The following is a 20,531-nucleotide window of genomic DNA, read 5'->3' on the forward strand; positions in this document are numbered from 1 at the left end:
ACAATATCATCAAATGATCATTCTTTTTTCATAAAGAAATTTAGATCAAACATCATTATTGTTGCAGTATATGTTGATGATGTTTTGGTAATAGGAGGCAACAATGAAGATGTGGCAACCCTTAAAGATTTCTTGGATAATTAGTTCAAGATTAAAGACCTTGGAACCATCAATTTCTTTTTGGGTTTAGAGTTTATTACTAAACCAAATGGCATGATAATTCATCAACATAAATTCATAAAGGAATTATTGGATTCATATTTGCTTCAAGATGCCACACCCATTTCTTCACCACTACCAAGAAAATAGGAAATTTTATATGCTAAAACTGAGTTGTTATCTTATCCAACAAGTTATAGGCAACCTGTAGGCAAAATGAAATTTTTTTGTTACACACTCATCCAGATCTAGCATTCACAACTCAGTTTTTAAGTCAACTCAATAGTTTTCCAACACAACTACATATGATTGTTGTTCTTCATGTTCTTCAATATTTGAAAGGAACCATTTCTCAAGGGATATTTCTTAATAACAAGCAAGATTTCAAAGTTGAGGCCTTTTGTGACTCAGATTGGGTTGCATGTCGCAAAACAAGAAGATCAGTAAGTGGTTTCTTTATGACTATAGGATGAAGTCCCTGTTTCTTAGAAATCAAAGAAGCAATCCACTATATCATTATCATCTGCAGAAGCAGAATATAGATCCACGAAGCATGTTTGTTCTGAACTAGCATGGCTTAGTAGATTACTAAAAGAGTTTGAAGTACCCAATATTGATCCAATTCCCTTGAAATGTGACAACATGGTTGCAATCTATATTGCAAAGAATCTAGTTTTTCATGAAAGAACGAAACATATCAAGCTTATTGCCATTTTGTTAGGGAAAAGCTTCAGGAAGGATTAATAACATTGTCTCATATTTCTAAAAAGGACCAAAAACCCTCTCAATATATATAATTTCACCCGAAAACATGAGTCATTTCTCACTTTTCAAACCGAAAAAACACTCATTTTGCTCTCAAGTATAATCCAAGAATCTTCAAATCTTCAAGCAAAATCCTTCAAATCGTCATAATTTTCACCAAGAACACCAAGAACAATCTTCAAATATTCTAGCCTGTCCGAAAACCACTTGGACCGAGAACTCACTCAGACCAAGAACCCTCCCTTAACCGAAGACTGATTTCGGTCAGTACCGAAAACTCTCCTTTTGGACCCTTTTTCATACCGAAAACACCTAGGACACTCCAAATAACTCCTGGTAATTTTTGTAAGTATCCCTTACATAAATTAAGTGTTGCCTAACACTTTAATTAATTATTTCGCTGATTTAAATACGATTATGTGTTTAAATAATATTAGTATACCGTTATTTCCACATACGCTAGCCCGAGGATCATCTCTGCAGTTTCGCTACCTGAACACGAACACGCGCTAGAGGTGAGTTCATATCCCTACGTTTTCACTATTTTTCAATGTTTTTAGGGGGGAATACAAGAAAAACACAAAGACTCTTGTGTTAATATTCAAACGATTTCAAACCGCTTCAAACCATTTACAAATGTTTCAAACTGATTTATTGTTACATTTTAACAAAATATATTCACATATATTTATATATATAAAGAAGGTTCAACAAACTTAGAATTGGCAGTTCCGCCCTAAATCATGTTTCTTGTTTGGTTGTGGGTTTAGGACAGAATTACTTATTGACTGTCTTTTCACTCTTGATTATAGGTTAGGAATATATGTGAGTATAAAACATATTGTTTACCCTTTTGTAACATGCCGAGAAAAAGGGAACTTTATGCAAATCTTTTATTATTGCTTTATACACACTGATAAATTGCAAAGGTTTTCAGTTCATTACAGAGTATACATTTAAACTATAATATGTATAGTTTGTGAATCGCTACACTATTTTGCTAAGTTCAATAAACGATACAAGAACATACATTTAAACTATAATAGGTATAGTTTGTGAATCGCTACACTATTTTGCTAAGTTTAATAAACGATACAAGAACATACAACTAAACTATAATTGGTATAGTTTGAGAGCCACTACACTATTTACAAGCTCAAGAACACTATACAGAAACAAGTATATAAACTATAACAGGTATATTTTATGGAACACTACTCTATTTCACTAATTCAAGGATACACTACTAAATAATTATTTAAGTATAATTATTTTACATTACAAAGTACACTACTACAAGGTAATACATATAATTTCAAGTACAAGAGAACACTACTACACTACACGTAAACTAGTTAATACAGGGTTGTGAGGTACTACTTTGTTGTACCCAACGGGGTACAGGTCCAAGTCCTATAAATTATAACCAGAGTCTCTTGGAGGGAGAGTGTAAATTTGTGTATAGATCTATACGGGACTGACAATCCCGCACCTGAGTTGCTTGCAACAACTAGGCCGAAAAGTCTGGGGTGACAAATGTCATAACATTGTGACGCTTGAAGAACGTCGTAGAGGCCACTAGGTCATATCAGCATGGTTATATGAAACTCACAATAGTATCACCTAAAACATTTGGTTACGGTATTAACACTACCTCAAAGGTTTTATTTTAAATAATGAAACTACAGTACACTATTTTACACTACAGTTGGTGGATTCCAGACACTCATACAAGAAGGTTTTCATATAAACATTACTACAATACACTACTTTTCTAGTACAGAGTATACTAGTACAATATACAATTTCAAGAACATTCATGATATACTTTAATTTATTAATAAGACTACGGATTACTATTTCATAGTACAGTAACAAACATACATTTTGGCCTTAAGGCCTAAGACTACATTTCATTTACTAAAGAGAATATTGGATTTTCTAGAAGTACACTATAACATTTTCAAAGAACAAGAACAATCTTTGCATCTCCAAAACATACTTATGAACTCACCAACTTAAATTTTGATACACTTTTAAAACCACTTGTATTCTCAGAGAATCGGTAGACAGGTACACCCACAGGTTTTGAAAAGACGGAGCTTATAGAGTCGCGTCTTTTATACTTTTGATATACACTTTTGATGTCATATAAACTATGTATTGAACAGATGTAAACACTATATTTTATCAATGTAATGGTTTTGTTTGCTTTGATTACTATTATGCAATGGTTGTGATAATGTACATGAAGTCCTCCGCCCCCAAACGTTTCCGCCATTCCGGTTTGGGGGTGTGACATTTTTTTTGCGATAACATGTATTTTAGTCTGAAACGAATGAATTGACGAATATCTTAACAATGATTTTTTTTAATCCTTGACATTCTTAGTTTAAACCAACTTAGAATTATCGTTAGTTGAAAGTTGTTTCAATGATCAAATTTGTTGTCACCATGAATTTATGAGAGGCTCGTTTTCCATCTTCTTACGTCATTTTCTTACACTATGCACACACTTAGGCGTATAACCCATTAAATTTCTAGTCGAAACCTACTAGAATCATGGTGTGCCAAAACTCTGTGTTCATGATCTTAAGGTCATTGTCACCATGATTTCAGTGAAACCGACAAAATAATACTTTTTAAGGAATTGACGGTGAACAATTTATTATTCTAGATTTTACCAAGAAATTGACGTACAAAAATTTTTATGTTTCGTTATGCCTTTGTAAGATGTTCAAAATCTCATTTTCATTCTTTTACGTGAACTTGATGAAATTGACCATTAACAAGTCATTTCTTCCCAAAGAGATCCAGGTTTTCTTTCATGATATGAGATTTCAGTTTGAACATTTTTTAATCCTTTTATTGCTTTCAAAATCTATCTCATACATACTTGATGTTGGTTATACTGATCACTCAACGATTTTCATATATATCACTACTCTTATGTTAAGTTGTATATATGTTTGAAAACATATCCTACCTTCGATACTTATGAAAAGAGGCCATTTGATACTTCTCTATAAGTATTCAATTGTAATTTATGGGCAAACACATAAGCACTTCGATATCTCTCTTGATTTCAAAGGAAGATAATCTTTTCTTGGGTTCATAATGCTTTTATATCAAAGATCCTTTGATATCATGACTTTTACAAAATCTTGTTACACTTGATGCTATATTTTTCTTTGGATACACAAGCACTAGAATCCTCGAGGTTTCAAGTAATACCGATTTGTACCAAGATTTTGCAAAGTTTGTTTATGATTCCATTTATTCTACCTATAAGTGGGTGAGACCCAACCTTAGTTGTGCTCATATCAAAGTTTGGTTATTGTTTGATGCTTAATTCGTTAATGTTTGATGTTTGATCCAAAGCGATGTGATCGTTGTGTAGATGATGGCATCCTACTATTTCTTTCTCTTCGTTCGAGGGAACTACTTATTGCTCTCACACATGGTAGATAATGACGATGTCGCTTCATTTACCTACTTTCCACGTGGCAGAATTTTATTGAAAATCGATTCAAATTCAAATTTGATGCCATATATATAGGGGATTAATAGTTCTACTTCAGCTTTTTGCTATCACGATTTTCTCTCTCTAGAATCCTAACCCTAAATTCTCTCGTGTTCTGCAAAATTAACTTGCTTGTTGTGGGATGAGTTCATAACTTATAGCAATCATTCAAAGAAGGCGACTGAGATAACAAGTACGCTATTTTGGAGTTTGATCCTTATTGAGGTGTATCAGCAGGTTGGTATTCAAGTTCCTGCATATATTAAATTGGCTGAGTTTTCACATTTGCAGATTCCAAAAAGTTTGGTTGACAATCCTATTGATTTTCCTTTTACTGGAAGCATACCAGAAGCAGTGTTATCTTTGGTTCAAGAATCAAATCTTGTGTTGATCTGTTATCGAGAAATGATTGTCGAGGTTTCTCGAGTTCCCACTCCAAAGAAATAGAATCCCAATTTGAAGGGTGTTGTTATCCCAGAACCATTTAGTGTAGAGCAACCACAGAAAAAGAGGAAAGTTGCTAGTATTTTGAAAATTAATGGTAGTAAGAAGTTAGCGACAAATCCATTACCTCGAAGGTTAAAGAGGATGATTGTTGAGAAATATGATATTAGTGTTGGAAACAATGACGAAGATACAAAGACGGAGGACTTAATTCAAGGTAAGTCTTCGCAGTAACATTATGATGCAAATGTGGATGATGTCGATCATTTGATAAATGATGCATTGCAAAATGATTCTCCACCTATTTAACCATAAAGGATTGCCATTTTCAAATCTACTATAGAGGAGACATGCATTTTGGATATCCATGTGAACACATTTGATGTGGACACATATATCATGAATGTTGAAACACCATCGATATCTATTCGAGAGTCAACTATTGTCATGCCACCAGAGGTCTATAACTTCGAATCCAATACAGAGGAGAATAGAAATCTCAACATCCATGAGAAAGCATCAAATATGGACTCAAATGTCAACATTAGTGTGCCTTCAACTATTTCTACTTCGACAATTCTTCCACCACCACCTACTTCACCACTCAAATCATTTTTTTTCAAACCACATCCATTCTATTCCATTCACCAACTTTTTATGGAATCCTTTGTCAACTTATTACTACTTTATTCTCATCTCAATCCACTAATCCTTCAAATGATCAAGTAATGGATGATTCTCAACATATGGGTGATCATGAGGAAGAATTTGATTTTGGAGCTCTTACCTTTAATCCTGATGAAGAGGATATTGAAGATGAAGTGATTATGTTTGGGAAACAATATAAGATCTTAAATTACAATATGAACATGATCTTGTAGTTTTTAAATGGTTCTTAAAACAATAACTCTTACTATGTTAGCAAAGAAAAAGTGGATTCTCTATTTAAGTCTCAGGAGTCGAAGTTCAAGGACATTGCCATGGGTGTTGTGAATGATATTCAGGGAAGGCTTGACAATAATTTGAAGGCATTCAAGTTCAATGTTTTAGAAGTCCAAACAGTTACAAGGGAGAGGTATGAGCTATTTGAGAAGAGTTTGTTAAATTTCAAGGAGTCAATTGAACTAAAAGTTTAAAAAGTTCATGATCTCATTACATCGGAAGTGAAGAAGATTTATGTTTTATTTCTTAGTGTACAAAAGAATGTTGATTACTTGCTTTCAGCAACTATAACTTTAGTCAAAGATATATGTGCTTTTAATCTCGAATACAAAGAAGAGCTACAGAAAAAGAATGAAAATGATGTAGCTATGTTCAAAGGTATTGAGACTTCTCTTAATACTTTTCAATAACAAATCTCAAATTTTACAGCAAACTCAACATCTTCAACGTCTGGCATGCAAATTTACAAGGTTGTTGTCTTCGATATAAACTTCTTTCAAAACCCAACTTGCACCAATATTGGACTTGGTATTGTGACTTCCCTTAAATGTTCCATGTGCAATGTAAGTGTCATAATGGGAGATAAGGGTGGTTCGTCGAAAGGAGAAAAAGATAAAGGGAAAGTTGTTGGGAAAGTTTTCTCTCATCAAATCCCAATTCCTATAATCCTATTCGGACCAAACCAGTTCAGACGATGATAACAACTATAACTACAAGTTTAGTTGTGACTATTGAAGTTGATATGTCCAAGCTTCAGTCGAAGAAGAGTTTATCCATCAATGAAGGATGGTCTTCGACAGTCAAACCAACTACTATAGCAAACAAAGTTAAAGGCAATGGGGTTAAGCTATATGATAAGGAGAAGAAAAGGTTGAAAGAACTGGCGATCGATAAATTGAAGCAGTTGAACAATTTCTTAAGGAAAAGGGAAAATGATCCTCTAGGGATGAACAAGACTTGGAACTATGAAACGATTAAGATAATGGCATTTAGAGAAGTTGATGCATTCGAAAAGATGCCAAAAGAAAGCTTCATTATTGAGAATACACCACTACAACAGTAGGATTTTCCTTTCAATCCTTCAATGTTCATTTTTGCACAATTCAAGTTAGCTGATAATTTACATGAAGATGAAGCCTTCAAGTATGTCAAGATGAGGTTTCATACAGTCCTTGGGAAGAAGGAAGAGGAAATTTGGTCTTTAAAGAAGATTGTGAAGCTGGTTTCCATATCGAATGATGATGTGTTTGAGAATCTCCTTTAGAACTATCGATACAAGGTTATAAGAGTATATCATAGTAGTTGTGAGTTCACCATCACAAACTTCCTTTTGATGAATTTGAATGATCTTATCACTTTGGAATATCTTATTAAATCTCTTGATGAAAAGCAAGTGACTGCTAAGAGATTATTAAATCTCTTGATGAAAAGCAAGTGACTGCTAAGAGATCATATGTTATGGGATATGTTTATATCAATAACTTCATTGATTGCTATCCTGCACACCTTGGGGTTACTGGCTTTGAGATTGCTTAGGCCTACAACAAGTTTGGGAAGAATCCAAATGCAACATTAGATGGTGTGGATCTCGAACAGTATGATGATGGATAAATTATTTTGAAGCCTTTTGGTGTTATCTTTCAAGGGAAGAAGGTGAAGGGAAAAAGAAAAAGAAAACGTCTTTTATACTGATCTGAAAGAAATGTATTCTATATCAAATTTGACGAATATTTTTCTTAGAATTGCAAAGTGCAAGAAGAATTCTGATGGCGATAGGCAGAAGATAAGAAAGGTGGTATGTCAGTATTTAGAGACCAGGAATATACTGATGGATGCAGTAAAGATACTACCAACTGCTTAAAGACTTGAATACTCTTCACAAGCAAGGGGGGATGTAGACGATAGTTTTGTTGTGAAGATATTTGTTGTCGAACTCTTATGGTTTATATATCGATGTAGTGTCTTGTAGTTTATATTGAAGGTTACACACCTTCGATATATCTATGTATTTTAAAGAGAATGGTTATTGTAACACTTTGAATGTCGAAGTCTCTTTATACTTTTTGTGTTTGTTGAGGGTGCTATATATAATATTGTAGTGGAGGTTATAGATAACGCTTTTTAGTATTCACATTGTAACCTATACCTTTGTTATATCCAGACAATCAAGAGCTTAAACAGATTTATATACTCTTCGTGTTCATTTACTTTACGAAATCATTATTTGACTGAATTACTGACTCATCAGAATTTCAGACTTGTTTTTGAAATTCCAAACTTTTTTTTTTCCAAAATCCAAAATTTCAGTTCGAAATATGGAATGTTGGTCCGGAATTCAGTCTAAAATATATTTTTTTTGTCAGAAAAAAATGTTTTTTCTTGGTTTGAAATGCCCATTCCGGACCAAGTGATTATTTTTTATAAAAAAAATGTTATTTTCTTCAAATACATATTAAAATGTGATTAGATTACTTAGTTTCCCTTGAAATAATAATAATAATAATAATAATAATAATAATAATAATAATAATATACACAAACAAAAACTACTCATTGTTCCAAACTTAATTTTCTTTTTTAATAATAATGATGATTAACTTGAAACCAAAATCAAACACTAATTTATAAAATATATATTTACATTTATATTTAAATCTAAAGTTTGGATAAATGTTACTTAACTGCAAACAAAATTAAACATTACATCATGTTTAACATATCACCTGAAAAATTAGCATATCAATAAGTTATCTCAATCATCTAATAAAAAACTAGTATTTAAGTCAATTTATCAACAATTTTATAATCTGATCAAACACTAAATTATAATAATTGATAAATAAACTAGCTTATCTATGTATTTGCTAAACATGACCTAATTATTAATGCTCCAACAATGATTTCAATAGAAAAATCTAATATGATCATTTTAATCTTGTGATTTTCTTTACTCATGCGAAAATTAAATTTTGTTCGTATTGCAATTTAAAAGTAAACTTAAATAAATTAAAAATTATAAACTGCTATTCAAACCCTACACCATTGACATCGTCACATGAAAACAAAAATATATATGAATAAGAAAGATGATGCCATTGGCATCCACACAAATTTTGTTTACAAAACATGTACATGTGATACAAAAAGTCACATTTTGGTTGGTTTTCTGTAAATAACTCTAAGCCCAAGGGGAATTGTGTAGAAATGGGCAAAGAAAATTCAAAAAGTTGAGCAGTAGCATAAGGATAATATGGTAAATTTGACCAAAGAAAACCTAAGACCCACAAACACAAAGGGTGTTACAACTTACAGCCTTCTTTAAAGCTCAAAACTTGTTTAAGTAAATTACACAATTACCCTCATTCAACACACTTTCTCTCTCTACAAAAACATTACAATCAAACCACCACCCTTGACCTCTCTCTCCCTTTCTACACAACAAAACATAATGAGAGGTGAAATAAAAACAAAAGGTGGTAGATGCATGAGCAACTACAATTCCCCTCTTTCTATCTCTCCAACTCTTTCTCTCTCTCTTCACTCTTTCTCTCTCTCTCTCTCTCTATATAATAATATACATATATAGATATATCTATATCTCAACTTTCTCTCTCCAACCTCACCACCTTGCCTTTGTAATCCTCTTCACTATCATCCAGATCAAAACCCCTGTTGATTTCGTGACCTTTCTTGGTTTTTGCGCTGTTTTCACCACCTTCGCAGTCGCAGGTATCTACAACACAAAGACTCTAACTTCGTTTACAATGTCTGTACTTCGCTGCGCCCCCACCACTCTGTTCTACCTATAAACCCAAAATTAGGGGCTTTCTTCCAAATCGTTCATCAACGTTAATTTGTGTAGATGATATGATCGTTTCTTTTCTTCAAGTTTTTTAGTTAATTAATCTGTTTTGGTTTGTGGGTTTTTTCTTGATTGATTGGTAAGTAGGGGTTAAGACTTCGTTTTTGTTGGGCCTTCGTCCATAAAAGGTGGTAGGTTGGTGGGTTGACTTATTTTATGAACACAAATGAAGCTTTTTTCCTGATTTTTTTTCCCTCGATCGAGATTCTCTTTCTATTTGGCAGGATGTTTGCTCTATTTGAGGTTATAATTTCTTGTGGGGTTCCCACGTTTTTGGGTTTTCTTGATTTAAGTTGGTCTGTTCAACTTTGGAAATTCAAACATTTTCCCCATCTGGGGTTCGAATTATGAGCAAGATTACGAGGTTTTGTCACCTTTTGTCCCATGTTCTTGTAATTATTTCGGTGATTCATCACCCATGAAGTGGGGCTGACTCGATATTTCTCCCATGTCCTTTCCTGTACATTTGAAATCGACCTTTTGGTGTTCGATCAAATGCTTCAGTGCTTTCATAGTTAAGATCCTCAAACCCCTTTGTTGTCCTGCTTTTGTAGTTAAGATCCTCAAACTTTATGTGCTAATGTGGCTCTTGTTTTTGTCATATTTAACTTTTTTTTTCTTTGTTTATAACTTGGACTTCTTTCTTTGATTTGTTTAAGATTGTGATAGGAAGCTATGGTGAGCATTCGTCGACAAAGATTGATCAAGCTTTATGGTACTTCTTCAAATTAACCAACTTTTTGTTATAATGTAGATATCGTGAGGCTTACTTGTTATTTTAGACAGGGTGAAAATCCTTATTTATGCAACAATGTTTCACCCTTTTAGACATTTCACTATAGGACCAAAATGTGGAACATTTTAACTATAACCTCCAAAATTTGTGTCGGTTGCATAAATTGTTACAAAAAGCGAAACATTGTTTCATAAAAAAAAAAAAAAAAAAAAAAAAAAAAAAAAAAAAAAACACTTTGTTGCATAAATTGAGAAAAAGGTGAAACTTTGTTGCATAAACATACGTCTTAACCCATTCAGCTATATACAAACCACTTACTTAATTGATTCATTTGTGAATCTTGAATGCATAAAGAATTTTGAATCATGCATTTGTTGATAATTTGCTTTGGTGAATGTCAGGGAGAAGTCCTTCTCTAGATTTGATATCATCATTTGAAAACGGACATTCTCCTGGTGGTGGTTGGGTCCAACATGGCAGACAGGTCAGCATGCATCCAACACCTTTGGTTGACCGATCTACAGAGGTACATGATAAAATATAACTTTGTTTTCATAAATGGCATAAAGTTGTATCTTTGTTATCTTATACTTGATAACTTGATTGATGTTTTAGCAGGAGAAAACAAAGTGTGAAGAACCTGAATCCTTAAATGTTAATGAATCGAGCTCATCTAATAAGCAGCAGCCATTTCAGCTTCCAGGTTTGTGTATTCTTAATTTTTGAAGTTAATGGTTTTGATTGAGCAACATATGTGTGAATATTGTGCACTTTTAAGCTTTAAAGAAAAAGGATTGTGAGTATATTTTAACTATGGGGAAATGGAACGAAAAAAGTAAAAGAAACAACACCTTACATTGTTGGTTGACTTTAGTTTTGACCAATTTTAAATTGTTATTCAGTGTTCAAAAGGCGAAAAAGACACAGAAGAAAGCATTTTGAGAATCAAGAACCTTGCATAATGAGAGGGGTGTATTACAAAAACATGAAATGGCAAGCTGCCATTAAAGTGGACAAAAAACAGATCCATTTAGGCACAGTTGGCTCCCAAGAAGAAGCTGCTCGTTTGTATGACAGGTTTACAAATCAAATCAAATCAAATCACATTGCATTTTTATATGTTTGAAATTTTGACTCCATTTGGGTTTGATTTTGTTTGTATAATAGGGCTGCTTTCATGTGTGGTAGAGAACCGAATTTTGAGCTTACAGTAGAGGAGAAGGACGAACTCAGTAAACTGAGTTGGGATGAGTTCTTAACTGTGACTCGGTCTGCGATCAACAGCAAAAGTAATTCAACAAACTCCCTCTTATTTTGTATCCTTTCAAATGATTGATTGTCTATTTTATCAATTAAACAATTATATAATTTTTTTTCTCAGAACATCAAAGAAGAGTGAGTTCACGAATGAAATTTGAACATCCATCACAGAACAAAGATGATGATCAGAAAGCTGAGGAGGATCAAGGAGGAAACAGCTTCTCAGCATCCGATGATGCAGAGACATCAGCATCTTGAAGTTGATGATGGTTTTTATTTTATTTATCAATTATTTAATCTTTAGCCATTTTTAGCAATTTTTTGGTGATAAATCTAATGCATATCTTACGAGTATGCCCTAAATACAACTTTTGTAGTATGTAATCATAGAGACAATGGTGCATTTACAATTGATTTTCATTGTTTATATGGGACAGTAAGTAAGATGATATGATCATATGAGATGCTTTCTATATTTAGCACAATATCTGTTTACGATTGATTTTGATTGTTTATTTGTTTTTTTTTTCTAATAAAAGCAATATATTTCAACTTTTACCCATAATAGCAATTTTCATTGGGAACCATTTACCATTTGAAGATAAGATGTGCATAGTCAAACCAAATGCTCAAAACATGCATATAGTCAAATACAATCAAAAGTTAAAGACAACAAAAAAAAAAAACATAAAAAGACACTAATTTACATAAGATGGTAAACAGAGGTTGTTGAAAATGTCTCATGATAGGAGTGAAACAAGTGAGACAAACTCAAGTGTAACACGACCTCTAGATCGAGTGTTTATGACAAAATGTTCGGGGTATTTCCTCAACAACATAAGCAATCCAAACCAGGGTTTTCCTTGGGCCTCGGGGCCCGCATTATCATCAGAAGTTAGATACCTTCTAACACGACTATGGTGCCACACACTTCCATATTGTTCCATCAACTGCATAATGTAAAGTAATAGTTGGAAGTTAGAAATGTTATTAAGAGAGAAATTTTTTTATTTTATTTTAAATGTTGTTTTACCTGAGCATGAAGTTTTTCCATAGCCATCCAGTCACCAGGACCACAAAGATCAGATAACACAGTAGCTACAGATGATACTACATCTTTCTCTTCTAATTGTAACAGTTGCTGGTTGTCTGACTCTCGGTCAACTCTTGATCTTCCCTCTGACTTTTTATCTATAATCACAACAGAAAAAAGAAAAAAGAAAAACACAATTATGAATCTTTATCTTACCTCATGTGAGTTGTTGTTTCTTCTTGACTTAATGAGCTTAAAGAAAGTATACAGTTTTATGATGCATCACATACATCTCAAAGATGCATTGCTTCAACTAATTACTACTGTAAATATGATATGTGGTTTTCTGATATATTGATTTTAAATCTGCTCCACATGAACAGAAAAAGCTGTCTGTAAATCTGCAATGTAATCAAGAAGTGGAGATACTGCCATAACGAATTGAGATATCTTGTTCTTGCTTTTATGATTTTTCTGCTGAATTTAATACAAATCCAACTTGAGATCTGATATAAAGAAAGTTGTTTAACATATTTGAAAAAGTGTTGTTTCTTATCACCCACATCAGGGTACTGATTAATGATTATGAGCAACTACAAAAAATTATTTTCTGCAAGTTCCATTGAGCATGTTCAATGTGGCAAACTAATATCAGAATTGGTCATCTAATGTACAATACGAAAGGTTGAAATACTAACCAGAATGTGATTTCCCACCGGAACCAGAAGGAGCACCATATGCATAAGCATCAAGTGCATCTGGAGCACCTCTCCTCATCTTCTTAGCCCCAACAACGCCACTATCATCCATATCATCATCCTCATAAGCATCTTCGAAATCAGTCATATGTCTCCCCCTACCACTCTTCTTCCCGGTCGAAACCCTACCAGACGGAGGCAAAGCCAAATGATGAGGAGACTGGTAACTGCTGACGGGACTAGGGTTCGGAAGGTGGTGACGTGGCGGCCCAATTGGACCACCAAGGATGCTTCTAACGGGCAGCAGGAAGTAAAACTCCTTGTCGCCGATTTGAAGAAGATCCTGCGAATCGAGCTTTACCGGTGGAGTACCCGGTAGGTGGAGGACGCCTTCAACGAAGCAACCGTTTTTCCCGAGGACTTCTAGGGCAAAACGACGGCGTTGGAAATCGTAGAAAATGCGGGCGTGGTGACGGGATATGTTCATTCCGCCGCCGAGGGAGGAGAGATCGACGTCGACGGTGGATTTCTTGGAGTTGCGTCCGAGGATAATGGAGTAGGTTTGCATGTAGTATTCAAAGTCTTCGCCTTGGAGCTTGGCGAATCCTGCTTCAACGTCGCTGCTGCTGCTTCCCATCTCCTTTGTTTTGTGAGTAATTGAGGACAACAATGGATCGGAGGCAAGGGATTAACTAGCCGGCCATTAGTGGAGGAGGAATTGATGGGGATGCAGGCAACAATGAATAACAAGGGTTTCACTGCAATTGCCCCTTTTTTTCCTTTGGTTTTGTTAATGATTTTCTTGTTCTCGTTTCTCTATAGCTGTTTGATTGTAAATGACTACAAATTTTATTAGGAACAATCACTTTAATATATTTTTTGATTTGTATGTTTGGTTATTGATTTCTTTTTTTTTTTTCCGTTCATATTTACGCTTTTAACTTATTAAATTGTATACATTCAGTCTTTATGACCGGTTATTCCAGGTTAGCCGATAAAAATGACTTAATAGGGTAATGTATTTTTCATCTTGTACACATTTAGTCCTTAATATTTTTGTACACATTTCGTCCTTAATATTTTTTTGTTTCAAAATAAGTCATTTTTGTTATGTACTCATTTAGTATTTATGAATGATTTCTTTAGGTTTTTTTCTCACGGCATCTTACGTGCGACAATCATTGATGAAGTGTGTACGGCTATTGATGTTTATGTATAACGTCTCATTTTCAAAACAAAAAATTTTCATTTTTAAATAAGGCAAAAGTCCCTAATTAAAAATTCATTATTAAGAAAAAACATTTATTCCAAAATACCTTTATCGAAAATCAGAGTAATATAAGAAACGTGGAATCCTCAATATTGTTAATGAGTGTGTACAGTCGTGTCTTCGCCTTCCTACGATCAACGATAAAACCTGAAAGCACAAACAACTTGGTAAGCATAAAGTTTAGTGAGTTTCCCCAAAATACTCAATACAACAAACGTATTATCATGCATAACGAGCCTACACTCATAAGATTGGAATACATTTTCCCAATCGGTTATTAGACTGGAATGTCAACATGCAACAGGTCCAATCAGTCATTGGACTGGAATACCTAGGGTTTGTCGGCATGCCGCCTTAACCCAACCGCTCTTCTCAAGCCTTCGTGCCTGCAGCTTACAGTCGGCCCGCACTAGGTATATTGGCCAACAGCCAGTGACGGACGCATACTGTTTTAGTAGGGGTGTCTCTCGTACTTCAAGCCGGTGCACCTAATACAAAAAAAAAATTACACTACGTGCCGGAAATTGAGCAGTGGCCCGGGACCCCCAATGCTCCACTAAGGTCTGCCACTGCCTACAACATATAGCAGGACCACATCAACCTATTATCATATGGCTATCACACGTAATATGTCGTGAGAAAAACCTAAAGAAATCATTCATAAATATTGAATGAGTATAAAAACAAAAATGACTTATTTTGCAATAAAAAAATATTAAGGACTAAATGTGTACAAAAATATTAAGGACTAAATGTGTACAAAATGAAAAATATATTACCCTATTAAGTCATTTTTACCGGCTAACCTAGAGTAGCCGGTCATAAGGACTAAATGTGGACGAAAAAAAAGTCATTGACTAAATGTGTACAAATCCAAAAATACATAACCCTTTTAAGTCATTATCCCATTTTATTATTCTGTCCGTAGTGCTTTATTGAATCTTGAGTATAACCTTGCAATTAGATTTGAGTACGGTACCGTTTGATGGTTTGGTGCAGGTTAAGGAGTGTTTGGATAAATTAGTCTTTAGCTTATTAGTTTATTGCAGTGGAAATAAACAGTTTTTTAAAAAGTGTTTGGATTAACTTATTACGGTGGGAATGAGTAATAAGCAATAAACATTTTTAAGAGTTTGATAAACAAAACAGCTTATATGAGTAAAATGACCAAAAAAAGGCTTCCTTTTATATGTTAACATATTTTTCTTATTAAAAAAAACATTTTTGTTTTTTAAATAATAATAATAATTTTCTTATCCATAAGAACTAAAAAAAACATTTACCACATTATTTTTACGCCTACTTTTAAATTGATCGGATACACCTATCGAAATATTCAAGAAACATGAGACCATAATTTTCTTATCCATAAGAACTAAAAAAACATTTATCATGTAAACCTATATGAGCCACAAATTTCATTCCAAATATATATTATCCGTAACGTACAGTTACAACCCATTCCATATTATCCAAACTAGTTTCATGCTACTACATTAAACCATAAAATGAAAATACCAAATAGTTTCAAAACAAATTATACGTCATTACATGCACGAGTGTTTGACCTTGAAAAAATTTGTCCTGCAATCATATCGCGTACTGCACTCATATACATATCATCATTTCTACGTTGTCCACTTGATACTTCGTCATGTGGCTCAATACCATCATCATGTCCTTCATCATTACACGAAATATAAGATTCTTCTTGCGTTGTCTGAAATGTTGCATCACCACTACCGCTCATTATAATGTAATTGTGAATCGCCATTGAAGCTAGCATCATTTTCACTTGGGTCTCGAAGTCGAAATTTACATGCATATCTCTTAGTAACACCCATCGAGTCTTCCAGACTCTAAAAGTTCGTTCAATTACATTACAAAGTGACGAATGATAATAGTAAAAATTTTCTTTGAAGCCTTTTGGTTCCCGCGAGGCACGAGTCTGTCCACATCAAAAATTAGGAATATGATAACGGATGTTTGAACCTTTGTAGGGAACAAGATAACCTTTTGTATTAGGATATATGGCGTCTACAAGGTAAAACTGACCTATAGAGGTACAAATAAAGCATATGATTGTTATTCATTTATACCGTTTGAAAGTATAAAACTTCTATTAATAAGTAATAATACTAACCATCGGTTGGAAGTGGAAACTCAACTTCATGTCTCCTTCGCGCTTCATTGGAAATTCTCGTGTCATGTGCGCTCCCCTCCCATCCAGCCCACGCAGAGGTAATGCATATGTTGAAATCACATGCTGCTATAATATTTTAAGTACCGCAATTCTTTCATTCAATGTATTTGATTTAGTCACGTTGCGGAACAGAGGCATTCACGTGTGTTCTATCGATAGCACCAATACAATCCTACAAATTCAAAAAATATAATAAGTTACCAATTATTTTTACAATTACATAAATTCACCAAATAACACAACTTTGCAACAAAATAAGTACCTTGAAATATGGATAATACCGAGGGTTATTTAGAATATGTTCGGGTATAGTTTCGTTGTAGTTAGCATTTGGTTTGATGATGTCCTTACTTTGGTTAACCACAACATCCAAGACTTTATGAAAAATGCCTATGGATTGTTTCCCCATAATGGTTAAAAAACTCTTGAACTAACCGATTTCCACATCCATACGTTAAGTACAACAAGAAAATACCAAGGGACTCTTGAATAGATACACGACGTGATTTCTTTAACCCATAACGTGCAACAAGATCCCTACATAACATGTTGAAATCTGGGACTTGTAATCTGAAAAGTTTATAACATCAGCTCTCATTATCGTTAAGTATTTCACTGATAAGCATGCTTCCTGTACGCGAAGATGAACGGCGACATCTACATACGTATTTCGATTTTTGAGTCAATAGTAACTCTTTGACGGCAAGCCCACATAAAAAAAGTGTTTGAATCTCTTCATTTTCTTCAATTTCATCACACTCTTAGGGTGCAAAGTCATGCTTGGATGTAGTGATTTAGGCTTTCCTCTTTTGTATGTGTAAATGGGTTGAGTCTTGTCACACCCCAAAACCGGAACGGCGGAAACGTTCTGGGGTGGATGAAGTCATGTCAAGTATCACAACACATGCATTATAGTAATCAAAGTACAGCAAAACATTGCATTAATAGTAATAATTTTACATGGTTTACATTACAATATAACAAAGTAATACAGGCAAATGTAATAAGTACAACAAGGTACTAAGCCATCTTCATCAACAGCTCCGGGGGTGTACCTGTCTAATTGCTGACCTGAGAATACAAGTTATTTGAAAAGCGAGTATCATCATTTTTACAAATGTTGGTGAGTTCATAAGCACTTAGTGACGTTTTTATTCAAATAACTTTAATAAAAGTAGTAGTTTAATAGATTACATTGTATTAGAGTTCTTTCCAGAAAATCCTATATTTTCTTTAATAAAAGCAACCTTCTACCAAGACTGGTCAGTGTTATGCAGTAAAAAGTAGTTTTCCCGTAATTGCTATCATTATCCAAATACTTAATTTGATTATTGAAGAAAGCAAGAGGCAATAGGGAAATAACATATGCCTCAGCAGTGAGGACTGCTGACTAAGGCAAAGGAATCATAGACTCCAGGAGAGTATCGAACGAACGACACGCCTGGTTCAGTCTAACAAGTAGAGACTCAGACCCTAGAAGGTACCAAATGAAAGGCACAGCTGGTAAGGTCTAAAACAGTGAATACAGACCGCAGACAGTATCAAATGAAAGATGCGTCTTGCAAGGTCAAAACAGAGAAACCAGACCCCAGACAGTATCAAATGAAAGATACGTCTTGTAAGGTCAAAACAATGTGACTCTGAAAATGAATTACCAGCATACAGGGTAAATTGCTGGCGAAATACCGTTACCTTAAGGCCATGAATTATAAGGTAACTCGGGATACTCGTAACCATATTGACTAGAGTACCAGACGCCCTACAAGCGTCTAAAATATGACATTTGTCACCCGTTGGCTTGGTAGGCCGGGACTGTAGCTAGCAGTCTGGGTGCGGGATTGTCAATCCCGTATAGATCTATACACACAATGTCCGCTCTCCCTACAGGAGATTCTGGTTACCAACTAGACGACGGAGAAGGTCGTGTCCTGAAGATGCATCCCAAATAGTGGGTAGAGACTTCCAAATAGTGGGTAGTGTGTAAGTGTCGAACTAGAGGTAGAGACTTCCAAATAGTGGGTAGTGTGTTTCTAATGTAAGTGTAGACTAGAGGTAGAGACTCTTAACTGAACTGACTAGAGAATTCCTGTATGCCCATACTCATATACATAGTATATAACTAATGAACCAAACGACCTTCGGACGGCCATCCGATCCCACCAGACCACATCTCAACGAAGAAAAGGAAATAGGGCGGACGAACCTTCCTAAGTCTTTCAATCATTACTTATATGTACCTATATAAGCGCAGGCATACATCTAACTATGACTGAGTGTGTATCAAGTAGAAGTGATTCTTGTGAAGTAGGAGTGTCTAACAAGTGAAGTAGGAGCGGTCGCAAGTGAAGTAGGAGTGTCGAACAAGTATAAGCGTATCACGAATCAGGTATAAGCGACTACAAGTATAAGTGAAATAGAGACAATAACAAGTATAAGTGATATAGAGACAATGACAGGTATAAACGCATCACGAAGTGAAAGCGTTATCGAGTAGGAATTTAAAATACATGAAAACGAAGCAGCGGTATCTAACAAGTAAAAGTAAACGTCGTGAAAGGGAACTTTGATGAAAAACCTTTATTCTCGGGAAAATCACAATTTGGTATTCTTTGTAAAATAAGTTTGAAATGATTTTAGATAAAACAGTATAAGTAAGAGTTTTGTAACAAATGAAAACCCCTTTGAAAACCATTATAGTGTCCTACTCGGTTAAACAGTGTACAGTGTGGTAAAATCTTGTGCATGCGGGTTATCAATTACATGCGATTGATATGATAATTGCCATGTTTAACTTGTATTCCCCCCCTATAAAACATGTAAAAACATTTAAAAGGTTCATTCAGGGGTATGAACTCACCTGGTATAAGTAGGTCCGACGAAGGTGCCGTTTGGGCGTTCGGTGTCACGTAAGGACTCGAACACACTCAATGACCTATTTAACATATGATAACATATGTTCACATACAATTAGTATATTTAATACTAATTAAACACGTATACGCACTCAAAGGAGCGGAAAACACTTTGGTTAAGTGTTTGGGTGTCCCGGGTAGCGTCTAAAGGTGTGTATGGCTTAGGAATGGAGTTTACTCTCCGAGAGTAAACTCTCAATACTATGTTTATGGCCCAGGGACTACTCACCATGAGTTTACGGTCGTAAACTCATGGTGAGGGGTTCTAGTGTGTTTTTAAGGTTCTATCTTGTTAGTGGAATTATTCTAGGTCCAAATCTAATTTGCATGAGAGGATTTAAAGTGTTTTAAGGGGCTATATGGGAGTTTACGGCCCATGAACCACCCCTATGGGATTTCACGGCCGTGAACTCCTATCCTTTGATTCTATTGAAGTTTAAAGCCCCTAGATCACTTCTAGTAATTTATTCAAGGCTATAGGGGTGTTTGGGGTTCCAAAAGTGCTCTCCTTTAGAGTTTATGGTCCAAATGACCAATCCTTGAGAGTTTATGGCCGTAAGCTCTATGGCTTGGCCATGAACTCTCATACACCCACAACTCTTTTGATTTTAAGCCCTTGTTTCAACCCTAGCATTTTCTAGTGAAAGTATAAGGCCATTTAGGGGACATTTACTATCATTTTAGCATGTTTAGGGGTGTTTACGGCCTAGGCACTTGCTTGGGC

The 20,531-nt window shown here is 34.6% G+C and overlaps 2 protein-coding genes across 5 annotated transcripts; one reads left to right on the forward strand and one right to left on the reverse strand.

Annotated features, from left to right (window-relative positions):
• Positions 1 to 9,297: 9,297 nt before the first annotated feature.
• On the forward strand, positions 9,298 to 12,176 carry LOC111903529 (ethylene-responsive transcription factor-like protein At4g13040). Of its 4 annotated transcripts, none has more exons than XM_023899304.3 (7): positions 9,298 to 9,562; positions 10,365 to 10,410; positions 10,833 to 10,957; positions 11,047 to 11,134; positions 11,334 to 11,508; positions 11,599 to 11,720; positions 11,813 to 12,176. In XM_023899304.3, exons 2-7 carry the CDS (start codon positions 10,371 to 10,373, stop codon positions 11,947 to 11,949), a joined length of 687 nt encoding a protein of 228 aa, XP_023755072.1. In that variant the 5' UTR covers positions 9,298 to 9,562; positions 10,365 to 10,370; the 3' UTR covers positions 11,950 to 12,176. The 4 variants fall into 4 exon arrangements, with proteins under 4 accessions (XP_023755072.1, XP_023755070.1, XP_023755073.1 ...); XM_023899302.3 differs by having other exon boundaries at positions 9,299 to 9,562; positions 10,355 to 10,410; XM_023899305.3 differs by having other exon boundaries at positions 9,302 to 9,562; positions 10,355 to 10,410; positions 11,050 to 11,134.
• A 124-nt stretch (positions 12,177 to 12,300) lies between these two features.
• Positions 12,301 to 14,254, reverse strand: LOC111903528 (FHA domain-containing protein FHA2). Its single transcript, XM_023899301.3, has 3 exons — positions 13,423 to 14,254; positions 12,725 to 12,882; positions 12,301 to 12,641 (listed from the first exon to the last, which is right to left on the reverse strand). The coding sequence occupies exons 1-3, from the start codon at positions 14,057 to 14,059 to the stop codon at positions 12,432 to 12,434; spliced, it is 1,005 nt and encodes a 334-aa protein (XP_023755069.1). The 5' UTR covers positions 14,060 to 14,254; the 3' UTR covers positions 12,301 to 12,431.
• Between the last annotated feature and the right edge of the window lie 6,277 nt (positions 14,255 to 20,531).

Source organism: Lactuca sativa, chromosome 5, assembly GCF_002870075.4.
Source record: "Lactuca sativa cultivar Salinas chromosome 5, Lsat_Salinas_v11, whole genome shotgun sequence".
Classification (NCBI taxonomy): domain Eukaryota; kingdom Viridiplantae; phylum Streptophyta; class Magnoliopsida; order Asterales; family Asteraceae; genus Lactuca; species Lactuca sativa.